Source organism: Mya arenaria, chromosome 7 (assembly GCF_026914265.1).
Source record: "Mya arenaria isolate MELC-2E11 chromosome 7, ASM2691426v1".
Lineage (NCBI taxonomy): Eukaryota > Metazoa > Mollusca > Bivalvia > Myida > Myidae > Mya > Mya arenaria.
Window position 1 is genome coordinate 31,856,210 of NC_069128.1, and position 22,589 is coordinate 31,878,798.

Consider the following 22,589-nt stretch of genomic DNA (forward strand, 5'->3'; position numbering starts at 1 on the left):
TGTTATCATTATTTTCTCCCATACGAAGGGCCAACTTAAATATAAAACACCATACTTTTATTTCCGTTAACGCATAAACAGAAATTGGTTTATTTCCACTAATCTGACCGACCCTATTTTCCTCCCGACCCGACACTTGTTGTCGAAGAACGGATTTTGTTTTCGTAATTTCCTAAAACATGTGCTTTTGTTTTGGAGCGAACATGTTAAAATTTGACTATTTTATATCAAACATTTTCTACAATAGATATATATCCTGAAAAAGGTCGATTTGGTACAGAATCCCGGTTTTCAAATAACAAGAGGCACATCAGTGCCTGTGCTCCACTGGCCAAAAGGTTCAAGCAAAGACCACCTAACGAACATTTTCGTCAAGTTTCATAGAAATACAATCATCAATTTTTGAGGAGAAGTTATTTAAAAAATTTTTTTACTTTAATAGCTCTGGCTGCCATGTTGCGCAGTGGACCGAAATGATTTGGGCAATTTGAGTAAAGGAGCACCAAACAAACATTTCTGTCAAGTTTTATCGAAAAAAGGTCATCGGTTTCGACGACAAGTCGTATCAAGTTTTTTTTAATTTTTTAGCTCTGGCAGCCATGGTGTGCAGTGGACTGGAACCATTTAACAAATTTTGGTTAATGACCACCCAAGGAACATTTCTGTCAAGTTTCATTAAAATCTGATCATCGGTTAACATTTAATCTGAATAGATTATGAAGCAAATATATAACCTGAACAAGAACTGACGAGATAGAATCGACTTGGTGTTTCACTTACACTTTTCGGCCATTTAAGTTACTAAAAATAGCTGTTTCATAAACTTTCAGAATGTCACTTAAACGAAAATTAATGTTCAGTCTATATATACTTTCCTATGTATAAATGTAAGGTTTTTAAATTGATCTTTTTGTGAGAACTTTATGCTTATATGTTTACTCATAAATTATTATTGTTTAAAAATTATTTAAAGATGCTATACGTGAAAAATTAAGACATTATTTTTTTTCTATTAAAGGGAGGTAATTCAGTAGTAAAATGTAATCAAAGCTATTAAAGCATGGCATTTCTTTTCTAACCATGTTGATATTATTACAGTCTATTCAGGCAAGATGCCTTTTGTTTTTACATAGTACCCATAGGTTCTGAAAAACAAGGAGCACTATTCCCAACAGAAGGATGTCACTCCCTATCACTGCATGAGCATCATAATAAAGAAATGTTTACTCAAACTGCAAGCTGCTCAATTGAAATAGGTATTTACCTCAAGCATACAGTTTTATAATGTGGCAAAATAGTCGGACTACTAGATTGTCATTCGGACTAGTAAAATATGCCATTATGCTAGTCCAACTGGCTAGTAGGTTAAAATGTTTTTCGTGAAGACTGCGGACGAGAAGTCCTTAAAGGTTTTTCTATTTTTAACTCTCGCAGCCATGTTGCGCAGCGGACCGGAACCATTTGGGCAATTTTGGTTAAAGGGCATCCCGATGAACATTTATGTAAAGTTTCATCAAAATCTGATAATCGGTTTCTGAGAAGATGTAGTTTAACGTTTTTTTCTATTCTTAGCTCTGGTGCCCATGTTGTGCAGCAGACCAGAACTGTTTGGGCTATTTTGGTTAAGGACTACCCAAGTAACATTTCTGTCAAGTTTCATTGCAATACGATCATCGGTTTCTGAGGAGAAGTCGTTTAAAGGTTTTTCTATTTTTACCTCTGGGGGCCATCTTGTGCAGTGGACCGAAACCATTGAAGCAAATTTGATAAAGGACCATCCAAGGAACATTTCTGTTAAGTTTCATCAAAATCTGATCATCGGTTTCTGAGAAGATGTTCTTTAAAGGTTTTTCTATTTTTTTGCCCTGGCAGCCATGTTGTGCAGCGGACCGGAACCATTTGAGCAATTTTAGTTAAGAACCACCCAAGGAACAATTCTGTCAAGTTTCATCAAAATCTGCCTATCCGTTTCAGAGGAGATGTCGTTTAAAGATTTTGCTATTTTTAGCTGTGGCGGCCATATTGTGCAATGGACCAGAACCATTTGAACAATTTTAATAAAGGACCACCCAAGGAACATTACTGTCAAGTTTCATCAAAATCTGCCGAACCGTTTCAGAGGAGATGTCGTTTAAAGATTTTGCTATTTTTAGCTCTGGCGGCCATATTGTGCAATGGACCGGAACCATTTGAGCAATTTTGGTAAAGGACCACCAAAGGAACATTCCTGTGAAGTTTTGTCAAAATCCGCTTATCAGTTTCAGAGGAGATGTCGTTTAAAGTAAAAGTTTACGCACGCACGCACTCACGACGGACAATCTGTGACGACATAAGCTCCATGGCCTTCGGCCAGTGGAGCTAAAAATAAAATAGGAAATCGTGTATGCCTACCTACATACCTTCTATTTATTTGGAGATGTAAGTTGAAACAAAGGATTATTTTGGCCTTATGACAGGACACTTTTCAAGAAATGTAAAGTTATAGGTTTACTTTATGGTTATCATTATGTCTGAGCGTGATTAAGAGTAGTCTAGCGTTCACATTCTCACATTTTGTTGCCCGGTAACTGGCACAGGTTTTAATTCTTATTCAAAACTTGTACGTCACAAAATAATACATGTGTGGAACTACATTTTCCTTTTTTAATTTCCGCCTAATGAAAACTTTGCGACCACACTCTTCGTATACATCCATTTCCGACTCTGATAAGATCTCGAAAAACGCATTTGGGAATTTAAACGCATAAAACAATATTCTGGCTCAAATTTGAAGCAGGTTTGTTAAAGCTTTCTGATTTGGGCTGTGATGACAATAAGACAACACCTAGCTTTTCCGTGCCTGTGATCTACAGACGTTGTGTGCATGCATTCGTATGTGTCCGTGTGCAACAATACGTTGTATGATAAATGCTGAGTCGCTTCTTATACTGTGTTGCAGGTCTGCTGTATCATTAGTTACCAAGGCAATAAGATGTGAATGTTGTCTGGGGGAAATAATGATATGCAACTTTTCATAATGGTGGCATATTACTGCCATAAGATAACCAGAAAGCTTTAGCGATTTTTTTGTGTTACCCCCCCCCCCCCCCCCCCTTTATTTTCGTGATGATCATCTAGCTATCTAGATAATATCGCGATACCTTGTTGGTAATATAAACATCATAAGACTAAAAACTGGCTTGAAACTGCCCAGAACGGCTACCTTGTACCAATTTAAGCTATACAACACTAGCAGGTTCACTAGTTATAGTTTGCGAGTTCCACTTCATAAGTAACATAATAACTGGTTAAATGTAACCATAATAAATACATGTATTGTGTTACAATTTAACATCACCAGAATACTTGTGCATTTTTTACACTTTGTAAAACGAAAAAAAAACGGTATTAATAAATAGTTTCCCTGTTTTGTATTCCGTGGTTACAATTAAAATACGGAAAAGGAAAAAGCCAATCAATTTTGATTTTCTCTTCAATCATTAGAAAACGAGAAAGGATATGTATGTTCCTTTTTCTTTCTTTTTTTACTTTCAATTGTAAAAAAAACGAAACGACGGTATATACACGGACCCTTCTTGTATTGACATTCAACACTTCAGTGAAATAGTGGCAGCATGTATTTTAGTATTGTATTATTTTGTCAGTATGCATTCTTATTCCATGTATTGGTCATAATGTATATGTCGCACTTACGCCAAATTATAACAAAATATTCTTTCTATTGTTTATTACAGTTTTAGTACAACTGTACCATTCCCAGCAAAGATACTAACTCTGTATATTTTTGTTATCATGCTTGTTACTCTTTTTTTTTGCATACAAAATTCATATAAAATGTCATATTGCTCATGTTCCTTCTTATTTGTACATATATTCACATTTCATGTAATACTCAATGCAGTATTCAATCTGTGAGACAAAATAATCATGACACTTGATAGCCTGATGCAGTGTTATGAAAATGCTACAGGCCGACACCTACGTGTATTGTTATAGAAACTAATTGAGATGAAATGACATTAATATAATAAGTTACAAATATAGTTTCAGGCCCTATTATACCCGATATCGGTCATATTCTGATTATGTGATGTATATATCACATCGACAACCAAAATGATTCACTTATTCATTGGGACAATCATCTGAAACGAAACTTGGTCAGCCAATGGTTAGTGGACAATAAGTTGTCACTGCACTTGGGTAAAACCGAGTCAATTTTATTTGGGTCCAGGCAAAAGCTTAGGTCACAATCTAATCTGCATATAACCTGTTCCGGTACATCCATTGAATCAACTTCATCTATCAAGTGTCTTGGTATTACTATAGACCAAAATCTGTCATTTTGCTCCATGGCCGAGTCTGTTATTAAGAAGGCCAACTCTCGGTTAAAATTTCTTTACCGCAAGAATGAGTTTCTTACTCAGCATACCAAGAAACTTCTGGTTATGTCTCTAATTCAGTGTCACTATGACTACGCATGCTCTGTTTGGTATAATAGCTTGTTATCTTTAAAAAATAAGTTACAAACTTGTCAAAATAAAATAATGAGATTTGTTCTTGGATTCCAGAGCCCATATTGACCCATCCCACTTTAAGTCCCTTAGCTGGTTACCGGTCCACAGAAGAGTTGAACAGATAATGTTGTGTCATATTTTTAAGATAAAAAATGGCCTGTTTCCGGATTACATGGGTGAACACTTTATTTCGCAAGATTCCGTACATAATTATAGTACAAGACTTAGTCAAAAGGGTGGGTATTGTCTACCTCAATACCTCTAAGTCAAAAGTCATGGTTCTAAGTCCTTTGCTTTCTCTGGAATTAAACTATGGAATGATTTACCTGTAGAGTTAACGGAGATCAACAGGTTACAAAGTTTTTAAGGTTGCCATCAAAAGTCATCTTATGAACAGTATTTAAAATTGTTTTTACCTATTTTGGCTCAGGATTTTAAATTGTTTGCTAATATCTTTTTACATTTTTAGTAATGTGTTTTCAATCCTAGCTGCAAACAGGAGTGTCACTAAATCAAGATTTGACTGATATACATTTTTATGACTCAATAGTACTATATACAATTATCAATCTATATACAATTTTGGTATAATATGAATTTGGTGACCTTATCTGGGAAAATATGCCTGACCAGTCCTGGACCAATGGCATTGCATCATTGATGTTGGACAACTGATATACCTCTTTCCTTAAAATGAAACATCGGTTAACCACAAAAGAGCATTACACTTTCCATGCAAAAATACAGCCTTTAATTTTAAATTACATTAGTTCTCTCTTACTAAAATAGTTGCAAATCAAAAAGGTTAAATACAGTCAATGCCCCCATTTTTACTTTTTTAACACCACTGTTCATAAATTGAGGGCACTTAATCGGTGCCTTTGATTGTTCGTAGAACGATTATCAAGATTTTAAAAATTAACTCATTTCACATTTCAGCAATCAGGACAACTAGTGTGTGGAAATGGTCAGTGGTATTAAGACATCCATTCAATCCGAAACAATTTGCGTCCACATCTCTTCAAGTTCGTCAAATATAATAACGACACAGCTATATATTTCAAGAAATGGAGCACTGATCAGATTTTTGTTTCATTAAGAAAAGCATTCATATTGAAACCTTCACTTAACAGTACACACTCCTGTAACATAATTGCATGTATCTGACCAAAAGCATACATTTTGTGCAGCCATGAGTTTATTTTAATATTAATGACATCTTTAAAGCAGCACTTTCACAGGTTAGCTATTTCTTCAAATTATGTCTCAGAATGGATAACTCAGTATCCCTCATCAGAACCATTTTTGTCGACAATTATTCATCCTTTTTGGTAAAGATGTTGTGTTATCACTACAACAGATTCAGTAATATAAGATAACCCAAATAGTAAATATATCAGCTGCTTTGAAAACAGCAGATAGTCGCATTTTATTAAACACTATTAGCCATAGACAAAAAAGAAAAGATTATCGAACTGGTCAAAGTGCAGCATTAAGCATTTCGGTATTGTTAGCATTTAAATGTTCAATTTGCATTTGTACAGTGGCTCTTGAAACCATTAGCATACAATAAGTGGAATTAGGCTAGAGTTTTGTTCAGTTCTTAACACACCTCATTAACAGACTGTCATTTGCTTGAATCAACCTTGGAAAAGTTCTTAAATGTTAACAAGTATACTTTAAATACAAAGTCGATAATTAAATCTACGAATTAGTAAACGCATCCCTTTTAAGTGGTAATTCTATATTGTATAGCCATGTTAACATTGTTTGAGCTACTCTTCACGTACAGGAAACCAATTTGAACGAATAAATTACGTACATAGTAACTTTGTTGAAGTGTTCCTAAAAGAACAAAGCACCATTGTTGGTGTGCTCACCAACAAAGCACTTTTGTATTTGATACAGTTGTAAATATGGCAACAAAATGCCTCTGGTTTTGCATTATACAAAGTTTTGTGGAAGTGAACATCGCTTTTCTAGTTTCAATGTGGTTTTATAACTTAACATAATACAATAAAACCTTAACACAATACAGTGTTAAATACATTTAACATAAACTGCAAAGAAACTGGTTATCCATGAGCTGTAAGAAAGAAGAGTGATCACCATCAATAATGTCATTTTCCTTGTTCTGTGGCGTAGAAGATTTAAAGGCATGCATGATGGAACAAGAAAACTGTTTAAAGAAATGTGTGAATGGTACTAAGTGTGAAAAAGAAAACCCTGATTCTGAAATGAACATGCTATTCAAGTCCAAATATAAGGCTATAAAAACATAAATAGTAGTTTAAAAGTATGTGTACGAAGAGTAATGACTTAGAAAACAGTGATTGAAAAAAACTCATATTATAAGCTGTTGGACATGCATAATACACTATCAATTGTTACATTGTTGGTATTGCACTACCTCTAAACGCTAGCTCCACCACCTTACGGTGGTGCAAAGAAAAAGAGCTTTCGACACTTCCGTGGTGAAGCTGTGCCCTAAGTTTACATGAACAAACGTGAGTATGATTTAAATTTTATTTGATAACTTCATTTAACGGACATATTTCGAAAATCGGAGAAAGTGGTATCGTGTAAGAACCCTTCTACTGCAGGCTGGATACTATTCGTTTCAATATTGTGCCAACTGTGGTGCCAGCAGCTTTTCTCCCGAATCGGACTTGATATTTTGAGATCTGATTGCATAGCAAGTACATTTCGGTGCTTAAACACCCCGTAAAAACATTATCACGCATGCAAACATAACTGTTATGTATTGTACCTATGCCAGAACACAACACAACTGATAAGCACTTCTTAAAAAGGAAAGATGCACATATTTATAAAAGTGGTGGCGCTATCGAGAATGCTTTGCGCTTGAAGTAATATAAAAAATTAACGCTTTTGGAATGAATACAAAAGTTGCTATATATGTTTATAATTCATTGTTATGCTGGTTATGCATACTACTTGCGGAAACAAAACTCTGTTTTGTTTTCTTGCCTGCTTCCCCAAGGCATGGTGAGGCCGCATCATTTAAAAAAAAAAAGAAGAAAACATTTTGTTTAATTAAATCATTGACCCTCTTTATTTTGCGGTTAAACAATGTTTTGCTTTAGCTGTTCGATATCAAGGTTTATCCCTGAAGTTTTCAATTTAACATCGGTGTAGCAATATTTATATATAATCAAGTTTGATATGTTTTATGAAATAATAAATGTATTATGACACGTGGTTATTAAAAATATCGTCACGTATGTTTCATTTTCAAATGCCATTGTATATTTTTCGGCCGAATGACGCAAATTTCGGAATTAACAGAAACATGTACAAGGTTTCTTTAATTATAGCTTATTTACATAAGAGCTTTTGTAAATTGTATAAACAATTTATTTTTTTACTATTCTATGCTGTAATCACATAGATGCAAAAAAGGGTATTATGTGATTAAAGCAATTATGCGCCATATAAGTTATAAATATTTTAGCACATAATATAAGTTCTTTTTCCATGTTGACGTGTGTAAATATTTATATCATATGGCTTTATCAAATAAATAAATCAACAGTGGACAGTACCACAGTGAATAATAGAGACTGTATGCATCCTCCGGATATTGCGTGGTGATTTCAATGGCGGGTACATTTACGCTTTACACGACTTTCGAAAAAGGTATCATTGTTTATCTTTTCATAACCAGATGGTACTCATCCATTAGATAATATTCTGCAGTAAATGAAGCGTGTTGTGTAAGTTACTTTGCATTGTAAAAGTAAAAGGAAGTAAAAATAAGCCACTTCTCATCGACGAGAGGGCACATTTTAAACGACCTCATTTTAAAACTTGCAAACAAATGCAGTTAAAATAATTTATGATTACTTTTTATGCGTTAAACATTAGGTTATGTGTTTGCACTTTCACATAGTCAAAGTCCTTTTGTCATGAATTAGTTTTGCAACATAAACAAATCATGCTCAATAACACATATATGACTTGCATACTGTATCATATAATGCAATAACACTACTGATCATTTGTATGATTATAGCGAACTTAATGTACCCTTTATTGCGAATTTCGAATATTAAAACAATCAGGTTGTGTTCTCAATTGGTATTATGTCAGTTTAACTGAATACAAATGCGTTTTGATTGCACTCAAAGCATATGAATACTTTGATCTTAGAAAATCAGTCGAGCAAGCAGATTTGACGTTTTCAAGTGTAATAATTTTCTTCTGTTTACTTATCGGAGATTTTTTACATGTCTGCTTACTAATGTCAACATTTTTTCCCCTGAACAAATCAATTGCCCTTTAACCGATTGATTAATTTCACTTGTCTCGTGAACATCTTTTTAATTTTCTCTTTCAAGAGTCTGAGAATAGTTTTTTTTTTTTTAATATCCGCATCCAGGCTTTCAATTCTTTCACACAATGTTGGTGGTCCTTCGTTACCCCATTAATAAATTCGCCATACGTTTTGCTATGTCTTCATATGTTAGTTTTACCATCTAAACACAATATAAATGTCTTCCATTGGCCAGTACCATCTTCATGGACTTTATCATATGTTCAAACACACCGGGGCGACTCTTTATTTATTTTTTAGCAAGATATGATTTTTCAAGACACTGTCTAGAGAGCACTGCAAAGTTAACGTTAGAATATTCAGGTTTAAACGCACCCTTTCTGTCTTGTCCCTGATTTTTCCATCCAGATCTGAGAATTTTCCCATTAAAACATATCAGCTAAAATCGCTTCACATCATCAGCATAACGCATATCTCGAGTGCTGTCTAAGGAAAATCATTCAACAACATCAACATACAGTAAATATGCAATATAAGACAATGGCAACTTTCTCTCCGCTAAAAGGGTTGTGAATTTGACATACATTTCAATTAGATTTTCAGATTTAAGATAAACTTACACAGGTGGAATTTTCTGGATAATAACATGGTTCTGTTTGAACTGCAGTTGATGTTTCCAACAGGGACATGCCTTTAAAGTTAACCCTCAAATCATCGTCGATTTCGATTTCACTGATTTGTTCAATTGCCCTATGTACATTCGTAACAGGGGTGGTTGCTTTGAGGATTTTTTTTCTATGGAGAAAGGTGTTCAAAGTTTCGATTTTTTCTATAGCTCTGTCTCATTATTTGGCAAAATGGCTGAAGATTTTAATTCATTTGGGATGACTCAAAAATCCTTTAAATATATTGACACCAGTTTATTATTCGAATATATTCACACCAGTTTATTATTCGAATATTTGCATATTTAATCTTCATATTTCTGTCATTGTGTTTTGATGTATAGTGAGTTATGATTTGTCCAAACTACGTGAATGGTAAATCGCAGTAAAATCATACAAATACTTCCTTTTTTACCTAAAAAAGCCATAATGCAAGGTAAAATCAAACATAATTACTCACAATATATGATACAATTTCTTACAAACACTATTAAAAACTCGCAATCAATCAATCATACACGGGTTGATAATGTGTATTCGCTGTAAAGGATAAACTATCAATAATATATGATACAGCCAATAAATTATAAGCAAAATTTAAATAGATGACAAATGTTCGATAGGAATTTGCTTAAACTTTTTGAATATGCCTTATTTGCAGCATATTAAATACACGTATCATATATCAAAAAACGGCATAATTTAAATGAAAATTGAATATTTAGAGATAGACCTGGAGTTGAATATCAGTGTCCCCTAGTGAGTCTCAACTTTTTCATACATAACACTTAATGGCTAGAACAACGCCATACACAAGATAAATTGATTCTTTATAATAGTATTTATGTAAAGTTTACTAACTTTAAGTCCAGAGTTAAACCATTACAATATGCTTGAACTAAAACCCCGGTGTAAATATCGTGTATCGGCCATTGAAATAACCTCGCAATATCCAGATGCATACAGTCTCGTGTTTTCGATCGGGGTGAAATCCGCGACTGGTTTTCTTAAAATAAAGTTATCTTTAAGACCATTCATGGCTGACTCTTCCACAGATTGCATCGTAAAAATGTAAACAACTAAACAGTAAACAGTACAAGTGTTAAAGGGGCTGTACTCCGTGTGATAAAATAGCGAAAAAAAATATTTGTCGAAAACTTACATAAACTTGGCATCGATGTATACCATGCATTGAAACTTACTGAAATACCACATATTTTACAATGTATTCAAGTTTAGCAGTTGTTTCGTTTTTGTTTTTTTCATTAAAAAAGATTACTTGGTATGTCTACCAGGTAGAATTCATTCCTTATGCATGATTGGCTAGTCGGTGTTATCATGTGATATAACCGAGGTAGGTTTATAGCTTAATTACGTCACCCAATAAGAGTAAGCCTTCATTTTCCAGTGGATACGATGCTGGCAATTTTGGCGACACGGGTTCGAACCCGTTCTCATACACATTTTTTATTTTACATTTTGGTACTTTTTTACAATCATGATATCAAAGCGTTTCTATTGGATAATTGTCATGAGATTCGTTACAAAAATATTTTTTGGTGTCAATCTGGTGTACAGTCCCTTTAAAAACAGTGTCATTAAAAGGCTTTGTAGGAATATATTGATTAAGTAAAATGTTTAAGAAACTTTTAATTATTTATAGACTGATAATAACTTCACTTACTTGTACGTTTACAACGGTTAAGACCGGTGGTGGTCTATTTGAGAATCATTTTGAGGTCACGTGGTTCCTCACCATGTCAATGGACTACTATATTCATGTTTTCATGTTTACATTTTCTTCTCCTTAAAAAGCTAACACGTTTGTCATTATGAATAGTCTGTACTTCTTATATAGTTAATGTTGTATTGGTTATACTTAATTATCCATTTTTATTTCGTTATTACCAATATATTTTAACGAGCTCCAGCATTGGCATTCTGAAACACTCTTTAAAGATGGAAGTGAATATAATAAGGCTTAACAAAGCTACTCCTTATATAAGTATCGAATAATTAAAGCTATATACCGACCACACTAGGTATATAGAAATTCTTAATGTAGAACTTTAATGGGATTTATATGCTTTGACATGCGAAGGTTTCAGTGAAAGTATCGTTCGGGGAGTTGGAATTGTAATTCCAGATCTCCATTAAGGTTTGGTGAACGTCCGCTTTTCCCTTTTTCAAAAGCACGTACTACACCACCCTGGTAAACTGATTTGTTAAAGCATCCAACACCGATTTTTTTGTCTGAATGTAACAGAATAATAATGGTTATTTAAGTTACAACCCTTATTCACGGGTGCGAAACAGTGGCTCCAGCTCTTTTAGGAGCTGTGTATAAAAAAGAGCCAATGACACTTCCGAGCTAGAGCAAAAGAACGGATATCATCGTAAAACGTAAGTATGATTCGTTATTTTATCTAATATCACAATTATGAGGGCTTATTTGAGAAATTGGGGAATGCAGTGCCATATAAATAGGTTAACAAAGCTACTCCTTATATAAGTATCGAATAATTAAAGCTATATACCGACCACACTAGGTATATAGAAATTCTTAATGTAGAACTTTAATGGGATTGCGTTTAAGGTTCTTTGGTCATGGTCAAAGTTATTATTTAAGGAACTGTGCACCAGATGATCAATTTGAAAGAAACAAATGTCAAAAACTGACATAAACTTGGTAGTTATGTGTTGTAGTGCAATGAAGTACCACATAGTTTACAAATTATTAACGTTTAGCAGTTATTTCGAATTTTCCATCGAAAAAGTTTACTGAGTATGTCTACCTAGTAGAATTCATGCCTTATGCCTGATTGGCTAGTCGATGTTGTCACGTGATATTACCAATTAGGCCTAAAGCTTAAATATACCACTCGTTTGGAAGCTTTTCGTATCACAATGGATACAACACTGTACTGGAATTTTTGCAACACAGTTTCAAACCCGGTTTCTTTACTTTTTAAAATAATGATATCAAAACGTAACTATATAAAGAATTATCCTGAAACTTTTTTGGAGCCAAACATGGTCTACAGTCTCTTTAATTGTAAAATGGTTGGTATTAAAAAAAAACTTAAGTAAGGGCCAACAAAACCCTTACATGAGATTGTGATTAGGGCCTCGAGAGATTTGATCATGGTCACGGAATAAAAGAAAGCAGATTAAACTAAATCTCTTCTGCAAATTATTAAAAACCCTGCACTGTCACATCGTGATTCCCGTTTACTTTGATTTAGGTTTTTTTACCAGGCACGCATTACATCACTATTGTATACACTGTAAGTGAAAGCGGCGTTTTCGAGCGCGCGGTCGTACTTTTTTATTATGTTCACATATGCTTTGCTTGATAGATCAATTCTACTTGAGCATGATTTATATGCTTTGACATGCGAAGGTTTCAGTGAAAGTATCGTTCGGGGAGTTGGAATTGTAATTCCAAATCTCCATTAAGGTTTGGTGAACGTCCGCTTTTCCCTTTTTCAAAAGCACGTACTACACCACCCTGGTAAACTGATTTGTTAAAGCATCCAACACCGATTTTTTTGTCTGAATGTAACAGAATAATAATGGTTATTTAAGTTACAACCCTTATTCACGGGTGCGAAACAGTGGCTCCAGCTCTTTTAGGAGCTGTGTATAAAAAAGAGCCAATGACACTTCCGAGCTAGAGCAAAAGAACGGATATCATCGTAAAACGTAAGTATGATTCGTTATTTTATCTAATATCACAATTATGAGGGCTTATTTGAGAAATTGGGGAATGCAGTGCCATATAAATAGGTTTAATTTTCACACGTATTTCGGTTATTTTGTAAACATATTGTTTATGGAGTTATAAAACCGATTCTCCCATCAAACACATCAATGTTTACAAACAAAAGTAGAACATTTTCACCAATTTTCAGCTGAATTTCACTCAAGAAGCTTACATTTAAGATAAAGCCAGTATTATCGAGTGCTTTTATTTTGTCGGGAATAAAAATGACCGCCTGATTACCGGAATGAGCATGTTTATACTCCTTTTCTGGGTTGAGCTGGAGCCAAAGCCAGGGAGCTGGAGCCAAAGCGTGGAGGCTGAGCCAATACGCTGTATAATAATGCCCGTTTTGATGAGAATTATCGGCAAATTCCGAACGCTAAATTCTTTATTAATAACGATTATTGCATCAAATGTGTGTTTTCGGTCCACTATCGCGGTGTGTTAAAACGCAATTACCCGGGCGTTATCGGTAAAAAACGTGCAATATTCAGTAAATTCACGTGGCGTTACTTTCCGGCTTTTTTGTTTAACCTAAGCGCTATCAGGGCCCGCATCATAACAATGGAGACTGAGCGACCTGGTTTCTTACCGAGTGTGGGACAACGATGCAAATATTGCACTTAAACATATTTCAGCATACATAGCTGTATACAAACATTAAAGAAATGAAATAAACTACATATAACTTACATATTTCCTTCTGAAATATCTTTGCCTGGCAAGCTGATATGTGTTTACTAGATAGTACTATCTTCAGTTGTTTTGACTATTTGTTTGCTTTAAAAGCACTAAATTAAGTCTAAAACGTTTAACTCCCCCCAACTTTAGTCATTTCTGTTGATTTTATTCAGAACAAACGACTTATATGGACATGATTCCATTACTTCGTATGCAATGAACAAAGAGTTTTCAAATATATTTTTCTCTGTGAGATGCTGAAGATGCTGAACATTTTGTCCAGAACATTTTAACAATTTTTCACGGTTTAAATTAGTTGCCAAAACATATAAATGTTAAAGTAGGAATATATCGGTAATTATTCGATTACCCGATAGGTATTGTCTGTAAATAATGCAGGTAATCCAGTAAATTACTAAAAAAGAAAACACTTTCCAATCGACTGAACACTGAAAAAAATGGCGTTGAAACAAAAATGAAACTGTCGAGTTTTTTTGCAGCCCTATTCGAGCTTAATGTAAAACTTTTTCAGTGACATCACTCGTGACGTCACACAACTACATGTTATTGAGGTTATTTTGAACTGTTTCTGTATTTTCGTGACATTAAACAGATTTTCAACAAAAAAGTTACTCATTCTGTGTAATTTTATGCAGGAATGGTTAATACACCTTTTTGCGGTTGTTACCATCTGCAAAGGCCCTTCAAATGGTTTACAACCCTCGCGCTACTCGTCGGGCTGTAAACCATTTTGCGGGCCTTTGCAGATGGTAACGACCTCAAAAAGGTGTAATTACCCTGTATTAATTAATAAAAAAAATGTTTATATGTTATCGTAATAAAGCAAACCTGTGTTATGTTAATAGTGACAAAAAAATAATGTTAAAATGGTATATCTGTGACAGTGCAGCTTTAATATCGTGCTCTTACTTATGCTGTATAGACACCTTGCAGGTCCAGGAAACAATGAATTATTGTAAGAATTCACACTAGTTTTCTTTTAATCTAAGCCAAGCTCGCGTTTAATGTCGGTAAATAGAGTACCTCATTTTCTCATTTATTATCAAATTGTTTTTGATAATGTTGATTTTTAGATTTTGAAGATGAATTTCTGAAACATAAATTTCTGAAACAATATAGGGTTGAATAAAGTGTCCTTTCATAACTAAGCTTTCAGTCCTTTGATTTAATGAAGATTTTGCTAATTCATATTATCTTTAAAACCATTTTTGGCTGAGTCGGATTTGGCTGACTGGGAATGTTTTTGGCATGTGACTGTTAAATGTTTTAAAAATAATTTGTGGTTGATAATAAACATGATTCCCATTTCTAAGTAATAATCGGATTTAAATCAACTCTGAATTTAAGTAGTACAGTTTTAGTTAAGTTTAAGCCATGAAAAGGAAATGGGAATCATGTTTATTAATTTTCCAAATTACCTTATGTTATTAGTGTGTAATGAAATCAAAATGAAGCCTTATTTGCATTTACGAAATATGTTGCCTTACTGTTTCAATTTATTTTCTGCATTATGTAAACTGTGATTTGTATGCCATATAACATGACCCATGATTGGAATAGAATTAATCTTTATCTTTTATCAAATTTTTAACATTTTCAATTCATTCTTCCAAAACTTATTCACACCGATCAGAAAGGTTATGTAAAAGGCAGGTATATTAGTGAGGCGAACAGATTTATACAAGATGTAATAAAATACGTCGATGAATCTAATGAAGAAGGCATTATAATCTTTCTCGATCAAACCAAAGCCTTCGACCGGGTTGAGTGGTTATGGGTGGAAAAATGCCTGGAAAAATTCAATTTTGGCGAAAATTTTAGGTTATACATCAGAATGATGCTATACGGCTCCAAAGCTGCAATAAAAACCAACGGTTTCATTTCCGAGTTTTTCAGTCTGTCTCGTTCTATTAAGCAGGGGTGCCCGATCGCCCCCCTGATCTATATCCTCCAAGCGGAAGCCATGGCAACTGCGATCCGCCAGGATAACAATAGTGAGGGTATTAAACTTCCCTCCCGCAATACTGATAACAGAGAAGCGCGAATCAGCCAATTTGTAGATGATACTCAACTTTTTTGCAGAAATGAAAAATCTCTTCCGCAAATATTTCACAATTTATCGGACTATGAAAAGGCATCCGGATCTAAACTAAATAAATCGAAAACAACCGGTCTGCTTATAGGTAGATTTGTCACGTAACCGTCGTTACGTATCAACTTTAAAGTGTTACGTAACATAAAAGTTACGTATGAAACACTTTAAAGTAATAACCAAAAATCAATAATAGAATTCAAAATTTATTTGATGGTGATCAAATGTAGATACACTTAGATGCTGACAGTTCGTGATAGCCGCTGGCTATTAGACCAATTAGCGTGACAGTTCATGACTATAGAATACATCCTTTCGTCTATAACAAGATATTAGATATGCATACCTGTCACAAACTGGACGAGATCAGCAGTATATATGAACGCATGTTACTCATTTTAGTTAGATTTAGGTTTTGGGCGTGGACTGGACATATGGCCCGTATGATACTTTATTATATACTGATTATTATACTTAGAAAGAACGGTGAACAATAAAGACTTAGAACACTTGAACAGTTGTTGGTTGGTTACTGAACGAACTATCACGAAAGTTAAGTGAGCGTTGGCGTTACGTGACAGATTAAAACAAGAGATGTTAGTGAAACATTTATGCCCCCTTGGGAGCCAAATTGTTAGTAGGATTTGGACACTTAAATAAAATATGGACAATCAGAAAACCCTTTTTCAGCTTACAGTCACACTGACCTTGACCTTTGACCCACTGACCTCAAAATCAATAGGGTTCATCTGCTGGTCATGACCAATAAGCCTACCTAGTATGAGGTCCCTGGGTCAAAGCGTTCTCAAGTTATTGATCGGAAACCGTTTTTCATGTTAAGGTCACACTGACCTTGACCTTTGACCCACTGACCTCAAAATCAATAGGGTTCATCTGCTGGTCATGACCAATACACCTACCAAGTATGAGGTTCCTGGGTCAAAGCGTTCTCAAGTTATTGATCGGAAACCGTTTTTCATGTAAAGGTCACACTGACCTTGACCTTTGACCCACTGACCTCAAAATCAATAGGGTTCATCTGCTGGTGATGACCAATACACATACCAAGTATGAGGTCCCTCGGTCAAAGCGTTCTCAAGTTATTGATCGGAAACCATTTGGTATTCCGACCGACCGACAGACAGACCGACCGACCGACATGTGCAAAACAATATACCCCACTTTTTTCAAAAGGGGGCATAAAAAACCTCACCGAAGTTTAAGGACATATCGTGGACAAAAAACAACGTTAAAACCCTTGGAATTCACCATGGATATAACATTAACCACGATCTTATTTATGATTCTTTCATCGCTAAAATAAAATCTTGTATTAACATTTGGAAATCACGCAACTTAACGCTGCAAGGGAAAGTATTGATAGTAAAAACGTTTGTTATATCTCAGCTTCTTTATGAAATCGAAATAAACGGTATACCGGACAAGTACTCGCAAATGATCGATAAAATTATTTCGGATTTTATATGGGAAAATAAACAACCGTTAATAAACAAAACTACTTGTCAATTACAACGCGATCAAGGCGGCTTGAACATGCCAAGTATAACCGTAATTTGCAAGGCATTAAATGTTAAATCTATTTACAGATTAATTCAATCTGAACCACAAAACTGGAACACAATAGGCAAATTTTATCTGCAATGAGAAGATGACAGATACGAAGAAAACTATTTTTTATGTAAATGCTCGTCATTAAAAAACATGAGATTGTCACTCGGAAATAATCCCTTCTATATAAAGGCTATTAGTGACTGGTGTGATTTTGTCCACCTATTGACAAATAATGACTCAAACATGAATACACGGCTGTTCGGAAATCATTTAATAACCTTTCGCTATAATCCGTTATTATGCCCCCTTTTGAAAAAAGTGGGGTATATTGTTTTGCACATGTCGGTCGGTCGGTCGGTCGGTCTGTCGGTCGGTCGGTCGGAATACCAAATGGTTTCCGATCAATAACTTGAGAACGCTTTGACCGAGGGACCTCATACTTGGTATGTGTATTGGTCATCACCAGCAGATGAACCCTATTGATTTTGAGGTCAGTGGGTCAAAGGTCAAGGTCAGTGTGACCTTTACATGAAAAACGGTTTCCGATCAATAACTTGAGAACGCTTTGACCCAGGAACCTCATACTTGGTAGGTGTATTGGTCATGACCAGCAGATGAACCCTATTGATTTTGAGGTCAGTGGGTCAAAGGTCAAGGTCAGTGTGACCTTAACATGAATAAAAACGGTTTCCGATCAATAACTTGAGAACTCTTTGACCCAGGGACCTCATACTTGGTAGGTGTATTGGTCATGACCAGCAGATGAACCCTATCGATTTTGAGGTCAAAGGTCAAGGTCAGTGTGACCTTTACATGACCTTTACATGAAAAACGGTTTCCGAAGATGAACCCTATCGAATACCAAATGGTTTCCGATCAATAACTTGAGAGCGCTTTGACCTAGGGACCTCATACTTGGTAGGTCAAAGGTCAAGGTCAGTGTGACCTTTACATGACCTTTACATGAAAAACGGTTTCCGAAGATGAACCCTATCGAATACCAAATGGTTTCCGATCAATAACTTGAGAGCGCTTTGACCTAGGGACCTCATACTTGGTAGGTGTATTGGTCATGGCCAGCAGATGAACCCTATTGATTTTGAGGTCAGTGGGTCAAAGGTCAAGGTCAGTGTGACCTTTACATGAAAAATGGTTTCCGATCAATAACTTGAACGCTTTGACCCAGGGACCTCATACTTGGTAGGTGTATTGGTCATGACCAGCAGATGAACCCTATTAATTTTACGTTAATGTGACCTTGAACTGATAAACAAGTTCTGATAAACAACATGAAAAAAACGGGTTTCCTAAAGGATTTTCATCTTTATACCTGTAAGTATGCCTAAGGACTTCAAACATGGTAAGTTTGCTAAATGATTTCCTTTTTATAATTATTCTGTTTGGGCTGGTCATTAGGAAAGTTGGGAAGCTATTGCCGAACACCAGGCTTTTGCGTTGTCGTTGACCTTATTTTGTTAAATTTTATCAGCCAGCTCTTATTATCTCCAAATTTTGTTAAATTTTATCAGCCAGCTCTTATTATCTCCAAAAAACTTACATCCTGGTGATGGTAGGGGACCATTAGCTCCTGCTGCTGCCCAGTTTGACCTACTGTTAAGGTCAATTTCACTAAGAAGTTGGCCTGTGATAAAACTATTTTCAACTAAAATCCTATATAATTAATATACTGTTCAAGATAATACTTACAATGCTTAACATAAGCCCCCATGTGGTTCTGGGGTTTGTCTGCATGGCATAAGAATCTGGACCACTGCTTACCCCTTGCATGATCGTAAAAGGCGACTAATAGGGGCTTTAAATATCCTTTAACAGCTTTATAACATCTTGTATTTTTATATTTGTAGAAAAATGAACACACCAAGTTTAATCAGTGGATGTTCCCTTCAGCTAACTGGACTGTTTGCCAGGCTGCAACAAGGGAAAATAAGTGTAGAAAACGCTAACATAGAACTGATTAGAATCACAGATGACCTAGATAAGGCTGCTAACAATTGCAAGTCATCATTAGAAACAGTTATAATGGAGAATAAAAAGCTTAGACAGCAGAACCAGGGCCTCCATAAAGACGCCTACAATAAACAGGAACAGATCCTCCGCCTACAATCAAAAACTCTGAAGCTGGAGTCTGAGAGAAATGTAGCCCTAACTGAACTTGCAGAACTGAAGAAATGGACTGAGGATGACGACACAGTTCTTCTGGATGCTAGCGGAGGTGTTCTGGATGCTAGCAGAGATGTTCTGGATGCTAGCAGAGAAGTTCTGGATGCTAGCAGAGATGTTCTGGATGCTAGCGCAGATGTTAGCGGAGATGTTATGGATGCTAGCGGAGATATTAGCGGAGATGTTCTGGATGCTAGCGGAGATGTTCTGGATGCTAGTGAAGATGTTAGCGGAGATGTTCTGGATGCTAGTGGAGATGTTAGCGGAAAAGTTCTGGATGCTAGTGGAGATGTTCTGGATGCTAGTGCATTATAAGACATATGGCCAGACAAGAAGGAAGGACAAGAGAAAACAGATTGACTTCGAATGAGTATCAAGACATGGGATATAATTGCTCTTCTTTTTAAAGATGTATCATTTCGGTTGAATATAAAATGCTTTTTGGAACTATTTGGAACTATTTGGATTCTGACAGTGACCGGATGTGTGACTTTGAAGACAATGACAGCTATTTTGTGTAGTTTGGTGATAAAGATATGGCTTGAACTACAGCAAAAATATTTTAAAACTGACACCTGATATTGGCAATATCAGGTGTCAAGTTTGGTAATACAAATATTTTATAATTGCAGGACAGTTGATTTTTAAAGGGTTGTATGAGATAACTGAGATTTTAAAGGCTGTGTTGGATTGTTCTGGTTTTGACAATTATTTCTTTATTAAGGTGTTAAACATATGGCTAAAGTTAAGCCAAAGTATTTTTATTTTAATTATGAAAAAGTGGCCACTTTTATGGTTGTTGTAGAGATTGTTTTGTAGATATATGCCATGTTTCTTTTAGAGCTACATTGTAAGGTTTTTTGCATAGTTGTCATCATTTGAATAGTTGCTGTCAGTAGTACTTTGATTTAGTCTTCTTCAATGAATATAGGCTTAGACTAGAAGTTGATTTGTTTATTTTGAACCATTTTTTACCGAGATCTTGTTAATTCAGAGCTCCAGAAAGAATAATTTTGTACATGCTATTTTTTCCTCGACACCACATTTCCTAGTTGTTAAAATTCGTAATGGTGCTTGTCAAAATCAGTCTTTAGGCTGGTCTTTGTAAAGAACTAAACATTTATGTTGTACACATTATTTTGTGGAGCTCTTTAAAGTAACAGTTTTTAAAAAACAACTATGCTACCAATCAATACAATGTAGCTCTTTTACTTGTCATGTTCATGTTTGATTAATAAAAATAAACTTTAGGTCCAAGTATACCATGCCGAAGACAAAAAAAAGATCGCTGAGGCAACAGAGGGCTTTGGACAAAATGCGAAAGCAGAAAAAGGTACTTTTGTTTCTTAAGGTTAAAGCATTTATATCTATACTGAGCAAAAAAAGAAATTTGACATACTAAATAGTTGAATTCTTTAGACTGCACCTATCAATGAATAAGGACGAATATCTGTAAATGTTACTGCAGTTGAACCACTAATTTCAGGGCTGTATGCACGTTTTAACATACAAGGAAAATCCCATAGGAAATAAATTTAAAGCGATGTAAAGTTGAGTATATATGAGTACAAGATACTTTTTGGGTATGATGTTGACTTCGGTTTGTGGACAAAAAATTCTGTTGACTTCACATATTCACTTTCTCAGACTAAGTGCTGTTCTTCATTTTCAAAAATTGCTCTATCTTTAACATTTTATGTTGTTCGTTTGTAGTTCCAATTGAATGAGATTAACATGATTTTATGGTCAGTGATCTAACAAGAAAATATACAGTTGCCTCTAATCATGTTATCAAACAAAGGAGATCTTTATCAGATGCCTGCTTGATCAGTTACTGATCTTGGACTCCTTATTTGAAATACCATTGTGTTAATGTTTAGTGCTATAATTTCTGCCTGACATATGTCATAGCTTCTGCAGGTTTGTCTTTTAAATTTTACATTAAAGCATTTTTTATGATTTCAGGTGGTTCCTAATAGCAGTATGGATATGCCCCTTGAACCAGTGAATTCTCAACTAGACAGTCAAGCCCCTGCACCTCAAACATTTAGTGTGCCTGTTGAAACCGAGCCTCAGCATCAGGATATATTCTATGGATTAAATCCAAGCAGTGTTATGATGGGATATATTGACATACAAGTGCTGGACTACTACTCTGCCTTGTTGAAGGCTCAATGTGCACAAACACATGGACTGATACCACCATCAGTTCTTTATCAGCAGCAACTATCAAATGAAAACATACATACAGGACAGATTGTACCAGAAGGTGTGGATGCTGTGCAAATACATTTTATAAATGACCACTACCTTGTGAGTGCTAAACAGAATGACACCATCACTGTTTTTGATTCACTGAAAAACACGAATAGAGTCCAACGTCTTATCCCACAACTTAGAAGAATTTATGGTGATCTTGGTAAACTAAGCATAAAATATATTGTCCCTCAAAGTCAAGGCACATCTGATGATTGTGGAGTATTTGCTGCTGCAAATGCTTACTTCTTAGTCAACGGTGAATCACTCTACCATCTTATTCTGGACCAGGATGCCTTAAGAAATCATTTAAAGCTGTGTTTGCAAAATGGGACAATAACAGACTTTCCAAAAGAAAAGGAAACTTTCAGGAGTGATTCATTGAAAAGTTACTTTGATGATCAAGCCAAAAGAAAGTTACAGAAACAAACTCAATTATTAAACAATTCAAAAAATACCAATGTGTGTGTTCAGTTAATTGCAACAAGTAAGCAAGCAGAAAAGCAAAGGAGATGGCGACATAAACAAAGGGAACTAGATA

At 35.1% G+C, this 22,589-nt stretch overlaps 1 protein-coding gene across 1 annotated transcript; it reads left to right on the top strand.

Annotated features, from left to right (window-relative positions):
- The first annotated feature begins 19,381 nt into the window (after positions 1-19,381).
- Positions 19,382-22,065, top strand: LOC128239820 (uncharacterized). Its single transcript, XM_052956256.1, has 2 exons — positions 19,382-21,125; positions 21,758-22,065. Exon 1 carries the CDS (start codon positions 19,481-19,483, stop codon positions 20,105-20,107), a length of 627 nt encoding a protein of 208 aa, XP_052812216.1. The 5' UTR covers positions 19,382-19,480; the 3' UTR covers positions 20,108-21,125; positions 21,758-22,065.
- Positions 22,066-22,589: the final 524 nt, after the last annotated feature.

Excerpts from the sequence above, each read along its gene's own strand:
- LOC128239820 (XM_052956256.1), top strand. The coding sequence starts at position 19,481 with ATGAACACACCAAGTTTAATCAGTGGATGTTCCCTTCAGCTAACTGGA.